Source organism: Oryx dammah, unplaced genomic scaffold (assembly GCF_014754425.2).
Source record: "Oryx dammah isolate SB20612 unplaced genomic scaffold, SCBI_Odam_1.1 HiC_scaffold_8, whole genome shotgun sequence".
NCBI classification, from domain to species: domain Eukaryota; kingdom Metazoa; phylum Chordata; class Mammalia; order Artiodactyla; family Bovidae; genus Oryx; species Oryx dammah.
Window position 1 is genome coordinate 8160399 of NW_024070192.1, and position 15577 is coordinate 8175975.

The 15577-nt window shown below is 56.5% G+C and overlaps 1 protein-coding gene across 3 annotated transcripts in view; it reads left to right on the forward strand.

Annotated features, from left to right (window-relative positions):
* Positions 1 to 433: 433 nt before the first annotated feature.
* The window catches only part of MGAT5B (alpha-1,6-mannosylglycoprotein 6-beta-N-acetylglucosaminyltransferase B), a 67184-nt gene continuing 52040 nt past the window's right edge, over positions 434 to 15577 (forward strand). For all 3 annotated transcript variants that reach the window (XM_040244664.1, XM_040244665.1, XM_040244666.1), the window contains exons 1-3: positions 434 to 556; positions 4353 to 4465; positions 13610 to 13757. In XM_040244664.1, the coding sequence (XP_040100598.1) occupies positions 489 to 556; positions 4353 to 4465; positions 13610 to 13757 (329 nt within the window). In that variant the 5' untranslated portion in view covers positions 434 to 488. The remainder of the gene's footprint in view (positions 557 to 4352; positions 4466 to 13609; positions 13758 to 15577) is intronic.

Genomic DNA, 15577 nt, shown 5'->3' on the forward strand with positions numbered 1-15577 from the left:
GCAGACGGGCTCCCCGCCGCGGGCGCCCTCATCCCCGCCCGGGCCCGGGCCCTGGGTGGCGGCTAGCCGGCACCGAGGGCGCGGGCCCGGGCGGGGATGAGGGCGCCCGCGGCGGGGAGCCCGTCTGCGCGTCGCGGCGCCGTCCCGCCCTGCGAGAGAGCCCGAGCAGGCAGACGCGCGGCCGGCGGTCTGGGGGCGCGCCGCCTCCCGGCCTCCAGAATGTGAAGGGGGAGGGCGGAGACGCAGAGACGGCCCGGCCAGGCGCCCTCGCCGGCCTCCGGCAGCCGCGCCGCTCCCCGGCCCCTGCCCACCTAGCCCCCGCCGACCCCGCGGGCCGCGAAGCCGCCGGGCCCCCGGCGCTCCCTCCTCGCCTCGCTCGGGCCCGGCTTCGGCCCGCAGAGGGTTCGCTGCCAGGACGTGGCCAGAGCCGAGCTCGGGACCGTCCGGCCGGCCTCGCCCTCGGCTTCTCGCCCGGACAAGTTTGAACAATGATCACAGTCAACCCCGATGGGAAGATAATGGTCAGAAGATGCCTGGTCACCCTGAGACCCTTTCGGTAAAGTTCTTTCCCGTTGGCGCGGGGAGGGCTTTTTCTCCAAGGGGGCGCGGGGTAGGTGGGCGAGGTCAGTCTCTGCGAAGGTGCCTGTCCCTAGGGTGTCCCAGTAGCAGAGAGGGGCGGTTTGTGCTTCCACCCTTGATGGTGGCCAGCGGGGCTGGGAAAGGCATGGAGCTTGGGTCCCGGTTCGGGTGGGGAGGGTGTGTGATTCTGGGACGTGTGGACCGAGTTTGGTCTAGATTCGGAGAGGACTCGGGGTGCGAAGGTGGGAAAGGAGGCAGAAATCACCCATGTTGTGGTCCTGGGCCGGGGAAGTTGCTCCAGCCAGGGCGCCTCTTCCCTGCCTTTCCGGTCCTTCCCCACCTCGCGATCGGCCCCACCCCCGCGGCAAAGTTAGCGCTCGGAGCGGGGCGGCACCCCAACCCGGCCGGCCGGCCCACCCCCTCCGCCCAAGCCACCCTCTGTGACCCCGCCTCATGCTTGCACTCCTTTTCTCTCGGCGGGGTGCGGGCTTCTGTCCCACGGGAGGGCCCCGAGATTGTGGCAAAGACCCCCCACACACACACCTTCTACTGGGAATTCGATCCCGGATCGCGGGCCTTGGAGAGGTTGGGGCAGGGGCGGCACTGTGGGGAGGAGGGGTGGTCAGAGCGTGGAGGCAGGATGGAAGACAAGACCGACCTCCTACTCCGACCTGGGCGGTCCAGGCCGGGCAGGGCTACGGACTCTGGCGGGCTGGCTGGGCTCTGCGGGTCCCACCCCAGGGACCCCCAGAGCCTGGCGGTTCCGGGGCAGCTACCGCTCCTCCCAAGTGCTGTCGGAGCCCGGCCTGCAGCCAGGGTTGGGGGGCTAAGCGATGAGCGCCTAGCAGAATTAGGGTGTCATCTCGTCCAGGGGCTGGACGGCGGAGGTCTCGGCAGAGAGCTGCGGGACCCGGGGCGGAGAAGGGGGTAGCCTGACGCCGGATGTGGTCACAAGTGGGATTTGAGTGCAGGAGGGAGCCTGTGAGGGTGGGAACTGTACAGGCAGATATGCCTGAAGTTTAGGGTGCAGGAGGGGCCGGATTTGAGCCCCTCCACTCTAGACCTGAGGCGGAGACAGGGGACCCCTCCTATGCTCCCCACTCCAGATGGGGAGACCGTGGTTCCCACCTCCCATTGCCTCCACCCCTTGCTCCCACCCCCCACCCCTGGCCTATTGTGCAGAGTTGAGGAGACAACCTTTAGGGCAACAAGGATCAAGCTGGACCTCCAGTGTCCAGAGGATGCAAAAAGACTACAGAACCGGGATCCCCAGGGTAGAGCCTTGGGCAGGTGATTGGGCATGTCTAAAGCCCCCACTCCCCTAAAGTTCCCCTGCAAAGCAGGGTGGGAAGCTCTCATCTCTGGAAAGGACTTTGTTCCTTCAGGGAAATCCTCAAATCCCTAGCCAACCGGACAGTCCTCAGCCCTGTCTCTCCCACCCAGTGTTGGCCTATCCCTCCAGGCCATGGGAAGCCCAGCCGCTGACCCCAGCTTGGCTGGACATTTCGCAGCACGGTTAAAGATGGCGGCTGACCACAGCACCATGGACAGCACCAGCTCGCTTAATCTCCTTCCCTCTGGAGTCCTGCCTCCGTGGCTCTTTCTGGCTCTTTGCTAGAAACAGGATTCAGAGGTGGGATTGCCTAGGTTCCCCTTCCCTCCCCCTCGGGTTATGTAATTTCACCTCAGGGTAATCCTAGGCTGCCCAGAGACCCACAGCCACCAGTGAAGTCTTCAAATCCATTTCACATGGTTGGGGGTGGTGGTGTTGTGTTTACAGCTTCCAACCATATCACCTCTATTTGTTCATCCTCCAGGGCAGACTGCTCCTGTTGGTTTTCCCAGAGTCTCTGGCAGGGTCCTTACTCCCTAGTTGCTTCTGGAATGTTGCTTGAATACATACGAGGGTGGACAAAATCATCTTAATTTGAATCTGCTGTAAATGGCCCCAGGATTGGGGTCTGGCAGAGAGAGATGCAGATGAGGTATTGGGGCTTGAGGTTCTGTGCTAAAGGCCTACGTACCTTCTCATAGCAGGATTTTGGACCCTGGCAGTCCAGTTCTAAATATGAGTACCCCATAGCTGGGGAAGGGGAGGGAGAAGTGGGGAACAAGAAACTTGGAGAGACCCATCTTTGTCCTCAGGCTGTGGGGACAAACTGCTTTTCCCCAGGATCTTCTTGGATGTCTGACCACCCTCCCCCTACAATGCCCCTCTGACTGCTAGCGTGAGACCAGCCTGGCTTCATCTTGGGGATCCAAGGGCCAGAGCCCCACCCCCAGACTTGGTGGAATTCAGTGAGGGGTCTCCGGGAGGTGAGGGAGCTTGGGGAAGCTCCCTTTTCCATCTTTGCTTTGGGGTTTGTTCTGCTCCCCTCTCTGATTTAATCTCTAACGGCTTCCTTTAAATATGGGTTGGGAATTTTGTTGTGCTTTTATTTTCTTCCACAATTATGTGTTTTCTTTAATGGACCAAATTTTAATTAAATACTGCTCTGCCAGTTTCAGATAATGAAGATTAAAATGCATAAAGCAAATCTTGCGCAGAGATACAAACAAATGTGGGGTTGAGGATGAGAGTGGAGGTGGGGGGATGGAGGTCTCTGGCGTGACTTGTGGGGTTTCCCTTGGTGAGGCTGGCTCCACCAGAAGTGGGGTTCTTCACCCTGACCTGGAGGGAGGCTGCTCCCCTTTCAGCTCTGCCAGCTCGGCAAGTCCTCAAATAGACTCAAGGTCCCAGAACAGCTTCCACCTCTGCTGCCCTAAGGCCGGACTGGCCCAGAATGTAGTAGAGGGGCAGCAGGAGTCTGGGGCCAGGCGTGACGGTGGGCTCCCTGCTGGGTGTCCCCCAGAGACTCCCTAGTGCCGCCTGCCATGTAATCAAGTGCTACGTGTTGAAGTATAAACAGTTGTGTTTTGATCAACTCCCCAGAACACTGTGACAGCGCACACTTGTGTGACACTCTTTACACAGGGGTTGACTTACTCTGACCAGTCCGTGGTGCAAGCTCCTGTGTGCCTGCCTGGTGAAGCTGTGGGTTAGGGAGAATCTGGACACAAAGGGTGGCCACATGACCCTGCCCTTCTAGACGTTACCATCTGGTAGTCACTGCAGGCTCCCCTCCACGCCTACCCCCACCCTGAACATGACAAGGCAGTGTTCAAGTGAGCTCATGACTGGTTGCAGCAGCAAGGCCTGTGTGCACAGGAGCTGACTGTATTCCAGGTGATTGATGGGATCCAGGTGGGTTTTGTCTGGACCAATTACTTGCCCTCTAACTGGCATCGGGTTCTGCTGTCTTCACCTATAGCGGTGGTCCTCAAACTTGAGTGTGTATCTGGATGACCAGGAGAACCTGTTCAAACACACTGTTTATCCCCCTCCCAGAGTGTGTGATTCCCTAAGCCGGGGACTGGGGCCCAAGAATGAGCATTTCTAATGAGTCCAAGCTGATGCTGATGCTGCTGGCCTGGGGACCACACTGTGAGGCCCTCTGCTGTCAAGGGCTCAGCTTCTGTCTGGAGGCTAGGAGCTGTCCGACCTCACACCTTGTGTGCCTCAGTGTCCTTCGTGGTTTTTTGTGTGTGGCTCGTGGTCACTTCTCTTAGGCCAGCTCTCTTTATCCTATGTGATGGGAGACCTACTGGCCCGGGAGCTCAGCCCCCTGATCTTTTACTCCTCCGTTTATCCATCCCTTCCTCACTCATTCATTCGTAGGGAGCCCTTAAGGCGTCGGAGTGCATGTGCTGACCTGCCCTATTGCTCTCTGCAGGCTTTTTGTCCTGGGCATCGGCTTCTTCTCGCTCTGCTTCCTGATGACATCTCTGGGAGGCCAGTTCTCGGCCCGGCGCCCGGGGGACTCCCCCTTCACCATCCGCACAGAAGGTATCTTGGTGGGGAAAGGAGTGTAGGGATTTGGGGTCCTTTGAGCCTCACCCTGCAGGAGTCTTTCTGGGGCTCTGTCTTGGGGGTCTGGCCACCTTGGTGGATGTGTGAGTGGTCGGGGCTTTAGCTCTTGACCTGGCTGTACTCATCAGCCTCCTTCTGGCCCAGGTTCCCAGGTCAGGAAGGGCCTTTGAGCCAGGAGCTCCCCAGCATCACAACGGGCGGCCTGTGTTGCTCCACTAGTGGGGCAGTTTGGGGTCTCTGGATATGACCCCTGTCTCTCTGAGACACATGCCGTCTGCCCCTTTGGCCCAGGCTGCGGCCACAGCACAGGCGAGACTGGCCGTGGGCTCATGTGTCTTATCTCCAAGCTCTGTGGTCCTTCGTCCCTGCCCTCGTGATACTTGCGAGGCAGGGGAATGGAGGTTCAGAGCGTGGGCTCTGGGGACCAGATGGGCTTGGTTTGTACCTGATTCATCACCTACCAGCTGGGTGCCGTTGGCCAGGTCACTTGACTCACTTGCGGAGAAGGAGAGGAGTGACTGTTTTCAGGGGTCAGATTGGATGAGCTCACGTGGCACGGGGTGTGACCGGGTGATGGTCTGGGAGACCTCCTCCTGAAGGTGGGTCCTGCCCCACTCCATCCTGCTCAAGGAAGAATGGAGAGCAGTTCAGAAAGTCCTGCTCGGTGTGTCATGGGGGCTCTCCCGGTAACTGTGGGAAGGAGGGACATAGTGGGGAAACCGAGGCAAGGGGGCGTTTCTGGAACTGTTCAGGGGGCTGCTCTGTGGACTCTCCCCTTCCCCCACTCCCCAGGAAGTCTTTGTTTGACATCCACCTTCTCGAATCCCCAGGCCTCATCTTTCTGACTCCCCTCTTCCCAGTGATGGATAAACCCTCCAGTAGGAGGGTTTGTTGTCTGGGTGGGTGCTCTAAGGGGCACTTACTCTGCCATCTGGTGTCTCCTGTTTAGATTCATGCCTTCAGTTTAACATGCACTTCTCTAAACTTGCAAAAATCTCCCAGCAGGAATTTCACATTTATTAGTCATTCAAACCTGAATGTAAATGAATCTGCTTCTTCTCTGATTCATGGAGGTCCCTCAGTCTCTTTGAGCCTCCATCTTCTCCTCTGGTAAACAGGGCCAACAATGCCCACTTCCCCATGATTGCATGAGGGGGCGTGAAGATAACATAGATGAAGGGTCTTGAGCAGCTTCTGGCAGAGAGTGTGAGCTCCACAAACATTTACGGGATGTGCTGAGTCTGAGACGCAGGAGAGGATGTTTAGGGAAGAGGACCAAGGAGGTGCTAGGACCTGGAAGCTGTGCGTGGGAGACTCCTGAGGATTGAGATTTGAGGAGGGGGTGAGGCAGTTGTGAAAGTGCCCATGAGGGGTAGCTTGGGGATAGGTGGGGGGAGAGTCGGGGGTGGGGTATAAGGAGCGATGTTCAGGCTACCTAGGGGCCACTGTGGGCAAGGGGGCGTGTCTGTCTGGGTGGGCTGCCGCGGGGCCTTGGGCAAGCTGACCTCTGAAAGGTCAGGGATCCAGGAGGTGGGAATCAGGGGCTGGAGGAGGGGCGTATGGGTGTGCTCATCGCCCTGAAGGTGGCCCCATCCTGGCAGCGCTCAGAGGACCAGGGCTTGGGGGGTCTTGCTCTGCTCTATACTATGCACTTTTGCCTGGCATGGGGAGAAGGGGCCCAGCTCCAACCTAGATCTCGTGTCTAAGGGGAGAGCAGAGCTACCAAGGGGAGAGGACTTGCCCAGGGTCCCTCAGTTAGACTAGAGGCGTGTGTGTGTGTGTGTTGCACGTGTTTAAACTTTCCATCAGAGTATGTGCTGTGTGTGTGCTTAGTCGCTTCAGTCGTGTCTGACTCTGCAGCTCATGGACTGCAGCCCGCCAGGCTCCTCTGTCCATGGGGAGTCTACAGGCAAGGATACCGGAGTGGGTTGCCACGCCCTCCTCCTGGGAATCTTCCCGACCCAGGGCTCAAACCCAGATTTCCCACACTGCAGGCGGATTTTTTACCATCTGAGCCACCAGGGAAGCCCTTTTCTATCAGAGTATAGTATTCAGAAACTGAACTTGTCTAGGCACTCAGCAACCTAGATCCAGAGACAGAGCATCATTCGTCCCCAGAAGCACCCTCAGGCTTCTTTCCACTTTCCGCTTCCCTGCGGACGCCGGGTCCTGCCATCTAATAACACAGAGGAGCGTCTCCTTCGGACTTTATGAGGATGGCACCCGCTGGCAGGTGTTGGGTTGCCTGCGCCTTTTTCTCTCCGTACTGCAGTTTGTAAGATTCTCCCCTCTCCTGGCGTGTGGTTGCCGACACTGCCAGCATCCGTTGTGTGACTACGACACAATGTATTTACCCACTCTGCCCCGGGGTGGACCCTGGGCTGTTTCCAGCGCTGCTGTGAACGTTCCAGCGCGTGTCTGAGGTGGACGGGCATTTCTGTTGGGTCCACCCGGGGCTGGAGCTGCCGGTCTCCTCTGTGTTGTGACACCAGTTCTCAGACCCAAGTGTATCCAAGTCTTTTCACACCTCCCAGGCCCTCTGGGCTGGGAACTTCCTGCCTGGAATGTGGAAGGAAAGGCTGGGAGGGGAGCTGGACCAGGACGGGGGCCTCTGGGAACCCCGGGGAGGTGACCCCGACCCGGTTCACATCCCTGGTCCCATTGTGCCCTCAGTGTCTTTCATGCCCTTGGTTTGAGCTGATTTGCCTGGGGAGACGCATAGCAGGGACTCGGAAGAGCCCCAAGTTTGCGTTGGGGGTTTAGAATCCCGATCCTGTAAAAGATGCCACCTCAAAGGAGACCCTGGGCTTAGGGCGTCCCTGCAGACAACCTAGGAGGTGCCAGCCTGTCTATCCAGGAGCTGCCCAGGGAAGGATGGGTTGGAAATGGGGGATGGTTGGAAGGGATCTGGGGAGCGAAGTCATGGTGGGGGCTGGGGGTTAGATAGTGTTTATTCTGAGGATCTGTGCAGGCCCAAGGCAGAACTAGAAGAAGGAAGCCCACTCAGGGTTAGAAAAAAAATAGAAAAAATAACTTAGAAAAGCCCTCCTCTGGTCAATAACACCATCTAAGCACAAATAGGGAAGTGACCTGTCTTCTCGCCTGTCAAGCCTGTGAGGGGAGTGCATCCCCACGAGGACATGACTGGGGGAGGGGCAGGGTGCAGGGTTTTCCCTAAAGACAAGGGAGCCTTCCACTGCCTCTCCCTGGGGAGGCTCTGGATTCCCCTGGGGGCCAGTTCCTATTTTGTGACGAAGTTCTTTAGTTTGGGGAGAGAAGTATGACAGACATCTCATTCTCTATTCTGTACACTCATCCTCACATGCAGGGAAGCAGGAGGCTGAGCGGAAGAGACTTGGACCCAGGAGGAGGGCTAACCTAATTCCCTCTTGCTGTGGTTGGGCCCCGCTTGGTGGGAGGATTTTTTTTTTTTTTTTAATGCTCCCTCTCTAGTCCTCAGGGCTTCCCTTGTGGCTTAGCTGGTAAAGAATCTGCCTGCAGTGCAGGAGACCTGGATTTGATCCCTGGGTTGGGAAGATCCCCTGGAGAAGGGAAAGGCTACCCACTCCAGTATTCTGGCCTGGAGAATTCCATGGACTGTATAGTCCATGGGGTCACAAAGAGTCGGACATGACTGAGCGGCTTTCACTTCTCCAGTCCTCACTTCACACCCCAGTTCCTCTTTGTCGCCTCCTTTTGTATTAAGAGGAACTTGCTTCCCTTCTCATGACAGGGGACTTGAACTTGTCTGAGGCCTCTCGCCCAAGGTCTCCGCAGATTCACTCGGGGTCCATGTGGCTGTTCCTGGCTCACCATCTCGTCTGGAAGTAGAGGTCAGAGGCCATCTCCGGGGACAGGGCTGCAGGCTAGAAGTGCTTGATTCAGCTGCTTGTGTGTGCCCTGAGATCTCCCGGTGGACTGGCCCCAGCCAGGATTTGAACCTGGGGAATATCAGAGGCTTCCCTGGTGGCTCAGACGGTAAAGTGTCTGCCTGCCTGCAATGCAGGAGACCCGGGTTCGATCCCTGGGTCGGGAAGATCCTCTGGAGAAGGAAATGGCAACTCACTCCAGTATTCTTACCTGGAAAATCTCATGGATGGAGCCTGGTAGGCTACAGTCCATGGGGTCGCAAAGAGTTGGACACGACTGAGCGACTTCACTTCAATATCAGAGGCATAGTGCCTTGCTCTGTAGCTGTCTCTGGCCCAGGATCTCGGTGCTAATGGAGCTTCTCTTCTCAGAGACTGGTGATGGGTGGGTGTGCCAGGGCATGCCCTTGTCCCTCACGCTGCCTGGAGCTCCCGTGGCCCCAGCTGGTTTCCTCGGTGGCCGTGTGCAGAGAGATAAATGTGTGCCCTTCTCCAGCTACACAAGCACCAAGTCACGGCTCTCATGTTGTGTGAGTGGGAGGTCTCTTCCATCTAGCGAGGTGGGGGCTCCTTCAGTTTTCAGGAACCAGTGGGAAAGGGTGGGGGTGGGGAGGAGAAAGGGGACAAGGGCGGACAGGGGGGAGAAAGATACAGCACACATCGGGGAGGGATGGGGCCTTGGTGGGTGATGAAGCACCCTCGTCGGTAAATATGAGGCCCCTTTGCATCTCTCAGCATCGCGACTTTCCTTATTGATGTGGAAATATGGAGGGAACATGTGTGACTTCTGAGATGTGTCGCCAGGGACCTCACATTAAATACATTTCAATTTGACGGATGCTGAGAGGAGGGAGGTGACCCGGGGCAAGGCTCGTCGGGAGCCTGCTCTGCCTGCAGTCCCAGCCGGCGGCATCCAGGGAGCATGTCGCATGGCAGGGCCTGCCGGCCTGACTGACTGTTTGCTTGGCCTGTTTCCCTCCTGGGACCTGCCCCTGCCTTCTGCAGGGCAGAAGATGTGCTTAGTGCCCTGGAGCTCCTCGAAAGCGATGGGTGGGGAGCTTCTGGGGTCCTGCATCATCTCTAGATGCTCAGAGTAGATGCTCGAGCCCCAGGTGCTGGGAGGGTATCTTGTGGTCTTCATCCAGTCTGATGGAGGTGGCCTTCAGACTCATCCGAGAGGGGACTCTGTCTCCTTAGAGCCAGTTTAAAAGCCCTCTGGTCTTCTGGAGTGACTCTGTTGACATTTTTTTTTTTGTGGCCATGCCGCATGGCATGCTGAATCTTAGTTGCCCAACCAGGGATCAAACCCGTGTCCCCTGCAGTGGAAGCACAGAGTCCTAACCACTGGATCACCAAGGAGGTCCCTCTGTTGACAATTTTAAAGAAGGATGTCTTCATCCTTCATATGAAGGGCAATCCAGAACCCTCAGGTATCTCCAAGGACTCTAGGGGGCTTATGTCTGTCTCCCAGGACACCGCTTGCTCTGATCTGCTTCTACTGAATTATCCTCTTGTGTGTCTCCCACATTGACCTATCGGGAAGGACACCCCTTACCCCTAAACTCTCACACACGGGTTGGGGGGATTTGGGGGTGGGGCTCGGACTGCTGCTCAGCACAGTGAGCAGATGACAATTCTCTTGGACCCCTGCCCTTTAGAGCCCCTGAAGCCCTTCCCCACGGGTCATCCCTTTGGCAGTGGAACATCCCCGGCCTGTCCAGCCGCTCTGAGCCGTTGTCCTGCCTTCTGCCCACATCCCCAGGCCTTGTCCTCGCTCCTGGTCTCCCGGGCTGGGCCGTGAAACTCCAGACTTCCTAGTTAAATATGCAGAGTCATGTCTCTTTCTCTCTGTCTCATTGCTCTGGGCATCAAGATGATGCTCTGGCCCACCCAGGGATTTAGCAAAACAAAGCAGAGCTCTCTCCCTAAGGAGATTCTGCAGGCTTTTATAGGAGCCGTCTTTTCTTTCCCATTGCCTCCATCTCTATGGAGGCAGCTAGGGGAAGAGATGGAGCAGGAGTCTTAGCCTCTAGACTCAGACCCTCGCATTTTACTGGGGGGGACACTGAGGCCCAGAGAAGGCGAGTGACCTGTCCCCTCCCCCCACCGTCTGGGGGCACAAGCAGGTCTGGAGTCAAGGCCTCTCCTGGGACCTGGTGCTGCCCCCCAGGCTTGGTCCAGCTCCGTCTGGCTCTTTCGACCCTTGCAGTTATTGGCTCCATCAGCTGTTTCGCAACTTTTGTAATGGGGTGGGGGCAGGGTAGGAATTGTCAGTGAGCTCTTGGGAGGGGTGCAGACAGTGAGCTCCGAGGAGAAAAGGACACTTGGGATGAGCCTGGAGAGAGGGCAGCAGTGTGACTGGGCAGGTGGCAGGCCCGAGGCATTGCAGGGAACGCCACACAGCCCCAGGAGCTGTGACGTGGCTCAGTATTGCTGGAGTGCTGTGTCTGCAGGTTTCAGCTGCCGCCCAAGCTCTGTGGTCCAGTCGGGCCAGAGTGCATGGCCTCAGATAACAGGCTCTGGCTTGAGAGTGTTCCCAGCCGTGGTCTCACTTTCCAGTTTTCATCTGACTCCTTTGGGGAAGGGGCCACTCAGCCCCTGCTGTGAGCGATCAGGGCAGCCCAGGAAGGCCAGCCAGGTCATGCACTGCGCAAATCCAGGATGTCCATCGGGTAACCCTGAACATGGGTGGCTCCCATGGGCCTGTGCAAAGCAGCTCCAGGTTCAGTCATCTGATGGGCTCCTATTTTTCTAGCTGAAATGATGGAAACTCCCCTCTTGTTTTACTCTGTGCTCCAAGCACTGGTTGAAAGTGAGGTATTGCATTTGGATGACAGGCTTGGGTGGTAGGTCTCTGGATAAGAGTACTTTCAAAGAGTCAAATGTCCCCAACTCTGTGGAGTTGAAAGAGAGAAGGAGCTATTTATATCTTGCTTGCTGAGGGACTAACTGATTGAGGCCATGAGTGAGCGGGGAGGGGCTGAGTGGTGGGAGAGACCTCACTTTGCTTCATCAAACACTACAGTGAAATTTCCTGATCCCAGTGGAAAAATCCACCCCGTTTTCTGAGAGGGGAAGGTGGGGAGACCGTCAGCTCTTTCAGCTACTTAGGTGGGGAGGGGTGGAGACTGTCTTCTTCCTTCTTTCTGATGCTGTTTTTCCAGCACCCAACCCCTCTTCATGTCTCTTCTCTGCTCCCCCATCCTTCCCCCATCATTCATGCTCGCTCTTTATTTGGAGCCAGGGACTGAGGCTCTTTGAGTAACCTGCAGGCCCCAGCCCCCAAAGGCCTCCCTTCTAGGCTCATGCTGGCTCAGCAAGCAGGGGCACCCAGCCAGAAGGTGACTTGGTATGAGAAGGTGGCCGCAGCCACTGGAATGGGCCTGGCACCAGGGGATACAGGGACAGGCACAGTGGAAATGTCACAAGTAGCCTGGGTGACAGCTAGCCTCTCTAGGTCCCCCTTTGGCTCAGTCCCAAGCATGGAGCAGAGGAGACTGGCCCCTTCCTGACCCCCTCCCCACTCGACTTCTTGTCTCTGCCTCTGGTTCCCTGTGGCTGGCTGTGATCCCTCTTGCCTACATCCTGGCACCTTGAACTTGGGTTGCAGATGAAACCTAACATTTATTGCCTTGAATTGGGGACACTGAGGCTGAGAATATTACAATGATGCCCTTGGCTGCATAGCCCCGGTTGCTGTCAGAGGCAGGTGAGAGCCCAGGTGTCCACTCCAGCCCCTCTGAGTCCACCAGGCCCCGACCCTGGCTTTCTTGAAAAGCGGATGCTAATGGTGCTCAGCCCTCAGAGAGTCCCATCACAGTCTGGAGCCAACACTACCAGCCCATGGAAAGTACCAGATCATGGCTGTCCCGGGGAGCAGCCCTCAAGTAGTGACTGGCGGGAGGTGGTGCATACATGCTTGGCCCCCTTGCCCCCGCAGGGAGAGAACTATGAGGCTGCTTCTGCACCAGCTGGTTTCCCCAGGGTGATGACATGCCCTCTCTGGTCTGTCTCCCCTTCCCTGGCTCACTTCTCCATAGTGCCCTGCCCTCAAACCTTTATCTGGGGGATCTGATTCTGGGGATCCCCACCCAAGGTGCCCCCTGACAACCTGCCCCCCACCAACAGCCTAGGGAATCCGTGGGAGCATCTGGGTCTCTACAGACCCAGGTCAGTTGATAACAGAGACTCAGAGCCTGGCCGCTAAGGTTTGCAGGCAGCCTTGGTGGGGGCTATCATGCCTGGAACCAAGTACCGATGGATGGTTTGGAGGGGCCATTTAAAACCTTCACAAAATTTAATTAAAAAGGAAGGTGAGGGCTGCTGTCCCATGCTAACAGGTGTGGTGCTAATGATCAGGAATGATTAGATGGGAAATTGTGGAAAGTCTCAGGCTGGTTAACGAGATCTTGGTTGAAGCACTTTATTTTCATTTAATTTTATTCTTCACGAGGTCTCCTGGCCCCTCAACCCTGGAGTTGATCTCTGGGAACCCAAGGGCTGGCTTGAGAGGACACATTCATGCTGGTTTTCTACAGTAGGGTCTGGGGGAGTGGATGGGAAAAGGAGGTGGCCAGGGCCCCCACCCCTTTGAACACAGGCTCGCAGCCTCTCCTGTGCATCTGAATCATGTGAGGAGTAAGCAGAATCAGAGTCTGGGGCCCCAGCCCCTAGAGATCTGAATCAGCAGATCTACACGAGGGCCCGGGAGTCTAGAGTTCACCTGGCCACGAGGTTCAGCTGTGGCTGGGTGGTTGACCGTACCTTTAGAAACCCTGATCCACGAGTTCTGTCTGGAACTTGTTGTTGAGGGTCTTTGGGGTTCCTGTCCCACTACTGGGCCTTCCCTGTCATCTCACAGGCCTGAGAGTATGTCTAAAGTTCAATTTTGCAGAAGATGAAAACCGAGGCTCAGAGAAGTTAAAAGATTATCCCAGTGTCACACAGCTGGTAGGGAGCAGGGTGGGCCCAGGGCTCTCTGGATCCCTATCCTGCAGGGGTGGAGGTGGGGCAGGCTCACTCTCCTGGCTCCTTCTCTTTCTTTTTCTTTTTTTTAAAATTATTTATTTATTTTAATTGGAGGATAATTACTTTACAATATTGTGATGGTTTTTGCCATACATCCTTCCTCTTTCTGAGAAGAAGGAAGTGGGGCTGGGGTCTGAGCCACCCCCGACCAGACACCATGTGGTCTCAGGTGGCCTCGGGGCTGCCTGGGCCATGCCTGACTGTGCCCCCCCTCTGCCTGCAGTGATGGGTGGGCCGGAGTCCCGTGGTGTCCTCCGCAAGATGAGTGACCTGCTGGAGCTGATGGTGAAGCGCATGGACACGCTGGCCAGGCTGGAGAACAGCAGTGAGCTACACCGGGCTGCCAGTGAGGGGCGTTTTGCCCTGGACAGGTGAGGGGCACCCAGGAGTTGGAGGGGCTCCTGGAGTGAGGGAGGGGCACCTGGAATTGGGGAGCAGTGGTACCCACTATACTGGGGATGGGGCCGGGGATACCGCCTCAGAATGCATTTTACACACACACACACACACACACACACACACACACAGTAAATGCAAAGTGTGGTTTTTGCAAATCTTCCCTAAATGGCTTCCTGTTGTGCGTTATCTGTGACAATTTTGAGCTCTGTCCATGTTGACCAGCATGTGTGACTGTGCATGGGATGCAATGGCCTCAGTGGTCATCTGTCTTCCTCCCATGGACCTGAGCCATCTTTGCAAGAAGAATTGCCTGGTTTATGCATTCTAAATATTCCCCTGCTGAGGCCACAATATGCAGAGTTCCCTTAGGGTTTGTGCGGCAGCCCCACGTGCTTCTGCCTGTCCCTGGGAACCCAGGTGGTGGTCTGAGGTGTGAGGTTCTCCTGATCCCCTGAGAATGATGGGGCATGAAGCCAGGGCTGGCCTAGCTGGGAGTCCTGGCCCCTAGACTCAGATGTGGAGGAGACAAAGCTGCGACCCCACCCATCCCAGGGGACAAGCTGCACTTGACCTTTTGTTAATAGATACTGGGCTCTTGATGAGCTGGAGCTGCTCAGTGTGTTCTGAAAGTGAAAGTGTTAGTCACTAAGTCGTGTCCGACCCTTGTGACCCCCCTGGACTGTAGCCCACCAGGCTCCTCTGTCCATGGGATTCTCCAGGCAAGAACACTGGAGTGGGTTGCTGTTCCCATCTCCACCAGACCTTCCCAACCCAGGGGTTGAACCCAGGTCTCTTGCATTGCAGGCAGATTCTTCACCATCTAAGCCACCAGGGAAGCCCCAATATGTTCTAACTGCTAAAAAATTAGTTTGAAACTCACACTTTTACACAATTTGGGAGAAGCTATACCTCAGCCAATGTGATTTGCTAAAAGTGTTCTGCTGCTGAAAAATGTGTTTGAAATCCACACTTTTGGACAATTTGTGGGAAAAGCTATACCTCAGCCAATGTGTGGTATGTAAAAGCCAAAGCCATTTCTGAAGTTTGGTGTTGGGTAAGATCAAAGGTGAGTGCTGGTCCTTGAGGGGTCCCGGCCTGGGGAGCCTGAAGCACAGCCTGCTCCTGCGGTCTGGTGGGGGATCCTCAGCCCCATAGGCTGCCTGGGCTGGACAGCTGGCCCTGGGTCCCTGCTTCAGCAGACTTCTGTGATTGCATGTTCTGGGTGACCAGTCGGGCCGGCCAATATCATCATCCCTGTCCTCATGAAGGCTTCCCTGGTGACTCAGATGGTAAAGAATCTGCCTGCAATGTGGGAAACTTGGGTTTGATCCCTGGGTTGGGAAGATCCCCTGGAGGAGGGCATGGCAACAAGCCCCATGGACAGAGGAGCCTGGCGGGCTACAGTCCATGGAGTTGTGAAGAGTTGGACACAACTGAGTGACTAAGCACAGCACAGTCCTCTTAATGCGTGACATTTACTCACAGCTCACCTTATCGTGTTACTGCCGAGAGCTCGTCAATCCCACAGTGCCTTACGGGGGCTTTAATCCTGTAGAGGAGGAAACGGAGGCACAGCGGTGTTTAGGAACTTGCTCACAGTGGCACAGCTGCTGAGGAGCTGGGCCTGGCTCGGGGCCCAGGTCCGCTGGCCCCACCAGAAGCCCACCTCTCTAAATACTGAGCTCTTGGTGGCCGTTCATTAAATATGCAGTTTCTTGGGGGTCTGTTTTTATCCCTTTGCAAGATTTTTCATATCAGTTAGTAATAATTCGCGGCTCAGGAGACACAATCC